General features: G+C 45.8%; 1 protein-coding gene across 1 annotated transcript; it reads left to right on the top strand.

Moving 5' to 3' along the window:
- The first annotated feature begins 328 nt into the window (after positions 1-328).
- On the top strand, positions 329-1,727 carry LOC124684464 (patatin-like protein 3). The gene is made up of 3 exons (XM_047218772.1): positions 329-1,186; positions 1,292-1,354; positions 1,455-1,727. Exons 1-3 carry the CDS (start codon positions 329-331, stop codon positions 1,725-1,727), a joined length of 1,194 nt encoding a protein of 397 aa, XP_047074728.1.
- The last annotated feature ends 7,864 nt before the right edge of the window (positions 1,728-9,591 follow it).

Genomic DNA, 9,591 nt, shown 5'->3' with positions numbered 1-9,591 from the left:
TGGGTGAGAAAAAATTGAGTAAGTTGGATGAGAAAAATACAGCAGTAGATCACCAACTGCCAACCAGAGGATTACTCACGCACGCACGAGCGCAGCCATTCGTCGAGGCAAAACGAGACCGAACACGCGGCGCACCGGCAGCAATGTGCACGAGTGCGCCTACTCTGCTCCGTGGCGCGAAACTAACAGAAACAGAGAGTGCCCGCCACCACTATAAATTTCCCAGCAAGCGCCAAGACGCTACACACGCAAGCACACACTACAGGAAGCTCATCTTCCCAATCACATCACACCGTTCGCTAGCTACAGGAAGAGGCATCGACCTCCAATGGCTACCACCGCGCTCGCGCTGCTTGATCAGACTTTGCCGTTTGGCGCTGGCAGTGGCTCAGACAGACTCAGCAAGGAGATCTTCTCCATCCTGGAATCCAACTTCCTGTTCGGCTCACTTCAGACGCCGGAGCTGGGGACGGGCCGCGTGCGCGTGCTCTCCATCGACGGGGGCGCGGACGGCGGTGCGTTGGCCGCGGCCGCCCTCGTCAGGCTCGAGCGACAGCTGCAGGAGCTCTCCGGCAACACGGCCGCGCGCGTCGCGGACTACTTCGACCTGGCGGCCGGGTCCGGCGCCGGCGGGTTCCTCGCGGCGGCGCTGTTCGCGCGTCGGATGACCGCCGAGCAGGCGCGCGACGTCGTGGCCAAGAACCGGAAGGTGTTCTCCGGGCGCGCTGGCCGCGGCGGGCTCTTCTCCTCGCGGCCGGACGCGGTGTTCAAGATGGTGTTCGGGGACCTCACCGTGAGGGACGCGGCCAAGCCGCTGCTGATCCCCTGCTACGACATGGCCACGGCGGCGCCGTTCGTCTTCTCCCGCGCCGACGCCGTCGAGGCCGAGGCGTTCGACTTCCCGCTCTGGCAGGTCTGCGCGGCGGCCTGCGGGGTGGCGCCGGCCGAGGTGGCGTCCCTCGATGGGCGGACCAGACTGCGCACCGCCGGCGTGGGCGGCGCGGGCGTGGCCAACCCGACGTCCGTGGCCGTCACCCACGTGCTCCACAACAAGCAGGAGTTCCCCTTCGCCGCCGGCGCCAGCGACCTCATCGTGCTCTCGCTCGGCGGGAACGCTGCCTCGGACCACCGCACGTCCTCCTCCTCTAGCATCCTGCGCATCGCCAGCGCGTGCCAGGCCGACATGGTACGTCCTCCATTAATTCTTCAGAATTCATTGCACGGACAGAATCGTACTGTCGTCACGTACGCTGGGCTAAACAGGACTGTGGGTTCCCGTGCTGCTTTTCAGGTGGACCAAGCAGTATCAATGGCGTTCGGAGAGAACAGAGCAACCAACTACATCCGCATCCAGGTAAATATACACTGTAATTTTCTTCCATACTTACTTAACACCCGGTTATGACCACTGAATTATTGAGCAAAGCTAACTCTTCTTTGTGTTGTCTCCTCAGGGCAACGGCATTGCTGCCGGAGCGACGGCGGAGGCGGCGATGGCGGAGCGGGGGGTGGAGTCGGTCCTGTTCCGGGGAAAGAAGTTGTTGCCGCAGACCAACGGCGAGCGGCTGGACGGCGTGGCGGAGCAGCTGGTGCGGGAACACCGACGGAGGATGGACAGCAAGACGCCGACGGTGCTCATCAAGCAGTCGGCGACGCCCCGGACGTCGTCCTCGTCGGCGTCCACGCTCATCACCGTCTCCACCAACTCCTCCTCCGAGTCGCCGTGAAGACCGCCGATCGCATCGCATCGGCGACTATGATCATTTAATTAACTAGCTTGGGTTCTCTGAATTATTTATTTGGTTGGTTCTTAGTTAGCGCGGCGCCAGCAATAGCTTAGGAGGTTTTGGTTGCCTGCGGGCGCCGCCACCCGCCTGCACATAGCGCAGCCACCGCCGCGCGCGACCATGGAACAAAGAGGAGAGTGGTGCAAGCATTTTTTTTTTGCTTACCTTTGTTTAGCCATTTCATGCATATTTCTTTGCTTAGCTTTGTTTAGACATTTCATGCATATACCTGACGGACCATTGCTTTCTAAATGTAACGAAGCTTACCTTACATAGTTTTTTTTTTACCGGCTTGTGCATCATGATGATGCACACGGCCTTTTATTAAAAAGCAGTAATATTTAGTCTTACAAAACTCACATCTCAATCATCGCCTACAGTTGATAAATAAATCAGCGGAACAAAAAGAACATAGTAAAACTACACATCACTGTAGCCTCCTAGTATGACGCCGTACCAACATGGCACAAGATATCCTGAGCGACCGTCTGGAGCCATGTGCATCCAAAAACCATGGCATCCCGTTATCCCTTCGGCGAAAGGAGGGCCCATATAGCTGAACCCAGTGAGCCATCATATGAATAACCTGCAAGTAATGAAAAGATTGTTTTTTATTAAAAATAATATCATTTCTTTCCCTCCAAATACACCAACATAAAGCAGAAACCCAATACGGATAAAAGCTTTAGATTGTCTATCTACTCCATTTAACCAATTTCTAAACATATTTTTAATATTGGTTGGAGGTGGAAGATCAAAAGTGATTGACCTTACGCCAAAGAAGTTTAGCTAATGGACACTCAATGAATAGATGTTCGACGGTTTCCTGTTCACCACGTAAAAACACACTTCATACATCCGTTCCAATTCCGTTTAGCTAAATTATTTTAGTTAATAGTACCTTGTTACTAAGGAACCACATAAATATTCGTATTTTTAAAGGGACTTTAACTTTCCACAAATATTTTTTCAAGTATGGGGTATGATCACTCATAAGATCTTCATACATAGATTTTACCGTAAATCTACCATTGGTTGTCAAACCCCAAACAAAGTGATCCTGCTCATCATTTAAATTTACCGTCATTAGTTTTTGGCATAACTGTAACCATAAAGCCCGTCTGAAACTAATATTCAGCGGGGTTTGAGCTAACACATGAGCTACCGTTACATTTTTGTGACGCACAATATTATATAATGACAAATATTGATTCGCCAGAGGGGTTTTCCCTAACCAAGCATCTTCCCAAAAACGAGTATTCATTCCATTTCCAATCTTTAAAAAAGCCTCTATTAAAAAACTCCTCCTTCACTCGCATTAAACCCTTCTAGAAAGAAGAATCTATGAACTTAGGTTGTACTGTCGATAAGGTCTTATACCTTAAGTATTTATTGTGTAACAACTCCTGCCACACTCCGTCCTCATTGAGCAACTTAAACAACCATTTACTCACTAAGCATTTGTTTTTGAGTTCGAATACATCAATACCTAAGCCGCCTTGATCTTTAGACCGACAAACAATATTCTATTTTGTAAGCTTATATTTTTTCTTATTTTCATCAGATTGCCAGAAAAACCTAGATCTATAGAAATCCAATCGTTTCCTTACCCCAACAGGTATCTCTAGAAAGGATAACATGAATATAGGTAAAATAGTTAAAACTGAATTAATAAGGACTAATCTATCTCCATAAGATAATAGTTTTCCTTTCTAGCATCCCAGTTTGCTTTCAAACCGTGTTTCAACTGGATACGAGTCGGAATTTCTTAGTTTTCTGTAATGGATCGGAATACCTAAATATCTAAAGGGGAGAGATCCAGCATCACATCCAAAGATCTGTTTATATTGATGCTCTTCATCCTTTCCCTTTCCAAAATAGAAAAGCTCACTTTTATAGAAGTTAATTTTAAGTCCCAAAAGTTCTTCAAATATGCATAGAATTAACTCCGTGTTAAAGCTTTTAGGAGGTCATATTCCAAAAAAAGGATCGTATCATCAGCATATTGTAGAGATGCCCCCCTCAACAGATGAGGAATAAGCCCTCCAACCTGACCATCATTTTTTGCCCTTTCAATTAAGATGGCAAGCATATCTACTACAATGCTGAATAACATTGGGAACAAAGGGTCTCCTTGCCGCAAACCTTTCTTTGTTTGAAAATAATGACCAATGTCATCATTTACCTTTACTCCTACACTCCCACCTTGCACAAATTGCTGAATTAAGCTACACCATTCCGTAGCAAAATCTTTCATTCTCAAAGTTTGTTGTAGGAAAGACCACTTAACTTTATCGTATGCTTTTTCAAAATCAATCTTAAATAATACCCCATCTAATTTTTTAGTGTGAAGTTCATGAATCGTTTCATGGAGAATGACAACCCCTTCTAAAATATTTCTCCCCGGTATAAATGCAGTTTGTGTTGGTCTAATAACCTTTGGGGCAATCCCCGTTATTCTATTTGCTCCTACTTTAGTAAGCAATCTTGTGAAGTTGCAAATGACCAAGTGCATGTTTGGCTCCTGACAGTTCCATTTCTCGCACGAGTTTCATGGGTTTGAATGCCCATAGCAAATTTTTGGCCCACACCGTATGTTCCTTAAAGCATAAAAAAACTTGTTGAGGTAGGCACGGTCGATTTGGCCGTTCGAGGCGGAACAAGCGCAACGTGGGAACATGGTTGCACGCGTGAGGAAAGACGTTAGACCGCGCCATAAGTCTTATCACCGCCCACTCTTCCCTCTCACTCGGTCGTTCTCACCACCCTCTCCTCTCTTTTCTTTCTCCTCTCGACGTCGGTGGTTACGATGCCGCCTGTCGACCCAAGACAACCACGACGATGATGGGAGAGAGGGCAATCTGAACCTTCATCGAGCAATCCTTGATCGACGCCAACCCAAATGTGTTGTTCCCCGGTTAAAGCTCGAGTAAGCGAGGTTCATCAATGAAGGTATGTCCCTAATCAATCCGCTCTCAGCTATATGATATGTTTTTAGTACAATAGTTCTAAGCTCCTTTTTGGCACGCACGATAGATTTGTGGTGTTAGGGTTAGCTATTTGTTCATATGGTAGATTTTGCTGGTTCTTCTTCTAGCATGAACAGTTGCTTTCTAATAAGCAAATCTATGTTCAAATACATGTTATTCATGATTACATTTTGCCCGATTGACCTAGGTGTGGATTCTAGGTATTTCCTCCATCTCGAGAAAAATTTGCTCAACTTTTCTCGATACAGATGTATCTATAAGAAAGACATGCCTATATACCTTCATATCTAGATAAAGTCAAGCAACTTGTTAGGAAGGAGGAAGTAGTATGGATGCTAGCTTTAAGGTTTTTACTGTTCATAATTTGATGGCGGCGTCCCTTGTCGCCGCCTCCTTGTGCATCGTGGTGGTGTGGCGAAGCTCACGCACAGCGATGGTTGCAGCCTCTTGTGACACTGACTCCAACGTTGCCATGGCTGCCTCATGGCGAATCTCATGCAGGGCCGCATCGTTGTCCTCCTTGCTCACCGCCTCCTTTGTCGCGATGTCGTGAATCTCGCGCACCGCGATTTAGGCAGCCTCATGCGCATCCTCCTTGACCACCTCCTCTGGCGCCTGCTGAGCCACCGCGCCTTCGTGCTCGAAGCAGGCTATCTCCTACTCAACGTACTATGGGGCCAGCTCCATGGCCTGCAATTCGATGTCCTCGTCGAAGCCCCTCCGGAAGCGGGCGAGGCACATCTGCCTGACGGCGGTCCAGTTGGCGATCTTACGGCGAGGCATAAATGGTTTGGCATTGGTGTCGATTGGGTGGTCCTCCTTGCCGCGCCGGAGGGCGTTTTTATAGACTGCGGTCTGGATAGGAAACGGCTCGCCGGGCACGTGATGTTTTCTGGATGTGGGTGGGAATTTTCCACAACCCGAACGAAAAACAACACCCATCAAGGGCGGAACAAACCGGACCCACGGTAATTATCCGCGGTGACCCAGCATACCACTGCATGGTGTAGTACGCAAGTCGTTGACATAACACAAGTGAAACACCGTTCCACTCATATTACATCCCTCAGAGTGGTACAACAGAAACATATGCGAGTCCAAGGCATGTCTATAGAAGGATACACGAACTTTTTACAGAATATCAACACAGCCTCCTACTTTACAGTGAGGTAAAACTTCAAATAAAGCTCCAAAAGAACAACTCGTATATATTGCTAACTCTAGCTCTAGAGATATTTGGCTTGCTATAGAACTCTAGCTACTTAGGTGCTAGGATTAGGGAAAATGTTCCCTTCTATTACTAGTCTAGGTTTCCACTCTAGCTGATGCAGAAGTTGAATCCATTGACTTCTTTGATTGAGTTCTCCATCTTGTTGTAGTTGATTCCTTTGTCTTCGAGTTCCACGGTAGTTTCTCCTTCGGTGACTCCGTAACTAAGCAGGGGATTCAAAGAGGGATGAGTACGAGCGTACTCAACAAGTTTATTATAGGAAATAGGTGTATCATGCACTAGCTACAGCGACAGACCAGAAAATCATAGGCGCATGCAAGTTTTCCTAAACATTTTTTCAAAAGGTTTATTTTATTCTGAAAACTATGCCCGTCAGTCTTCACGGGTTGACCAGAACTTCATGGAGTTCCTTTCCTGCCGCGTCCGTAGTTCTCTTTCTGGAACAGGGAGTGACAGCCACAGTTTGATACACTCTGCAGAGGTGCGTTACTTTTCCCATAAGAGAACTTATCCTTGTTGCCAACCGGGCGCGCAACCCGTCCACACTTCCTTAGTGTGAGGCCAGGTGTAAGAACCAAGCCAATCACTGCCTTTTCCGCGACCCCGCATACCCACCCTTTTGTAAGTCTGTCATGTCCTATATCTATAGGTAGACCGATCCGAACAATTTGCATGCCCTATCATATACACTATAGATAGACCAACCCAGATAACCCTTGCAATCCCTCATGGGCCTTTAACAAGTCTTCCCTCTCTTGTATCTATTGGTAGACCGTTCCGGACCAAAGTCCTCACCTTTACCAAATAGATAGACCGATCCAGGCAACCCTTAATTATTACTGACCTGTTGATATGCGAGAGGAAAAAAGATACAACTGACTTTCCCAGAGCCATTATAGATCTCATCGTTAATGCGTATGTACGGCGCTAGAATCACTAGAAGGTATTGGTGATTAGTCCTAGATGAGTAGAACCCTTACAATGGAACCTCCACCAACAACACATACCATGGTTCCATTGCCCACCACATAGTCATATTCATAATTGTAAAATAATATTTTTCTTTTCAATGCAGGAGTGATAAGTATAGTACTTTTGCATATAGTTTGATAAAAATAATCAAATGACATGAGCAAGCGATGAACTTGCCTTTCTTGACTGCAAGATTATGCAGGCAAAATCTTCGATACGTGATAACTCCAAATTCTAAAATACCATCATCGTTCGGTAAGGACAATATTTAAATAACTGACAAAGATGCTATAATGCATAGTACGAGATGCAATCGCCCCGAGCGTAACCTAACCCCGATGATTTAGGATTGGGTGAGTTGTAAAGATTTCTTTAGGGCGTGTTGTACTTTTAGGATGGTTCTCAAACAAGGTTCTTATTACGGATTGGTTATCTTAGTATCATAAACAAGTGATATAATGCATCAGAATAATCACACTAGCACACAATGGAATAGTGGTTGATATAATTTTAGTAGGTAAAGAGCAGTTGTCCATTTTAAGTCCTATAGGACATGGTTAATATTTACTTGTTATTAACTTAAAAGAATAACTCTTGAAGACATGTTTCTTAATGAACAAAAGTATGTTCAAACAAAGTCTTTTGGTTTCCAGGATTTGCTAGTGGATTCATTTAATTCTCTAAGTATAAATAAGTTGGTTCCTAAGTATGATGTGAGCATACTCAACAAGTATTTGTACTGTTTAGCTAAACATGGATCACAAAGCAAAGTACTACATATGGTTATTACCATGATTGACCATAGGATATTATATCAAAGCATGGTGATCAAGGTGGTGTCATGAATTAACCATTAGGGTTCACTATGCCTTCTCATATGCTTCACTAAATACTCCATAATGGTTTCCTAAACTAGGTGATTCATAACCCTCTAATACTTCCAGGTTTTAGTTGAGCATGAATATATAAAGTGAGTTGCTACAAAGCATTGCTATTTTAGTTGATCATCATGGTTATTCTAAATAATGGGGTTTAAGGTTGATGACATGGAACTAAAAGTTAAGGTTTATCATTACTAGATCATATAAGGCCAACTCAACATAAGTATATGAAATAACAACCTTATTGGAAAAAGGAACTTGTATAACTCTAATAAGGCATGGATATGCATTTTATTTATTTTGTAGAGTTTATAAGTATAATATAAACATGATTTTATTGGTTTCTTAAAAATCCTAAAATTAGTTGTTTAAGAAAATCGCTATCACTATCCTGTCAGGGTTTAGGGTTTTAAATAGAGTTGCAATAAGGATATATCTTTTAATTCTTTTCTAGGTTTTGGGATTATATGTTGAAGTAATGATCAATTAGAGTTTTTATATGGTTAAGCATAACCATGAAGAAACAATTGTTATCTTATATGAAAATTTTAATACAAAGAAATATTTACTATTTTCTTGATGTGAAAAATAGAAATAAAAAGATTATATATTTAATATTTCTGTCTTAATAGTTTTAGATTTAAGAATTTATTTTCTAAAATTAGTGAAAAGTTCATATTATTTTTCTTTGGCTTTTGTGGTATTTGTTTCTGTTTTCACTTGTATTTAGAAATTCTTAATTTTATGAAAAATTTATTTATATTTGGATTTCCTCATGACTTGATTTATTTAGAAGATACATAAATAAATAAAAATAGCCAAATGGTTAGATGGGTTGGCCCATTGGCCTGACCCACAATGGTTTGGCCCAAACCTGGTTCGACCTAGTCGACCTGGTCGAGCACCGGCAAGACCCCGACCCGACCACTCTCTCTCGCTCACCTCTCCCACACGCACGCACAAGACCCCCCTCTCTCTCTCATGACCTCCATGTCTCTGCGGCGTTGTCGCTCGCCCCCGGCCACTCCCGGCCAACCCAGGCACCATCGTGATGGGGATTTTGCTCACCTGGACGAGTTGTATCAACCGCCCTGTTCGATTTGCTTCCCCTGGCCTAGGTCGCCAGCCCACGACTCCGGGAACCCTTGCGGTGGCCGGTCGATTTGGCCACCTCTGGCCGCTCCTGTCCTCACCGTCGGTCGACGCGACTCCACCACGAACTCCTCCGCTAACACCCTCCGCCATGACGTCGTTCTGCGCCCGCACACAGTTCTACGGCTAACCCTAGCTTAACCCCCGGCTGGCCCGGCCATCGCCGGCCTTGCATGCCATCGCTGGTAGCGGCATAGCTCCGCCCTGATGTTCTCCGTCCTCCCCACTTTCTGCCTCCGCTACGCTCTCTCCCACTGCCGCGCAACTGTGCCCCCTCTCTGGCCCCTGGCCGTTGTGATCGTGGTACAGGAGATGTGGTGATGGTGGTGGTGTGATTGACAAAGTTGTCGTGCTGGTGGTGGTTGATGTACTGGTGGGGCGGTGTGGTGATGGTGGTGACTACTTCCTCCTCGACGCCGGCCGGACGGTGCCACGGACGCAACCCCAGCTGGACGGTGTCGCGGACGCAACCCCGACGTCGCCTACCTCGCTACCTCCTGTACGGCACTATCAGCTAAACCTCTCCCATCTCTGTTCATGGTTATAGTTTTTGGCTGCACCATTACTACTGCTTCATG

Source organism: Lolium rigidum, chromosome 1 (assembly GCF_022539505.1).
Source record: "Lolium rigidum isolate FL_2022 chromosome 1, APGP_CSIRO_Lrig_0.1, whole genome shotgun sequence".
Classification (NCBI taxonomy): domain Eukaryota; kingdom Viridiplantae; phylum Streptophyta; class Magnoliopsida; order Poales; family Poaceae; genus Lolium; species Lolium rigidum.
The sequence above is the reverse complement of the archived record's forward strand: the minus strand, read 5'-3'. Positions and strand labels throughout refer to the sequence as shown.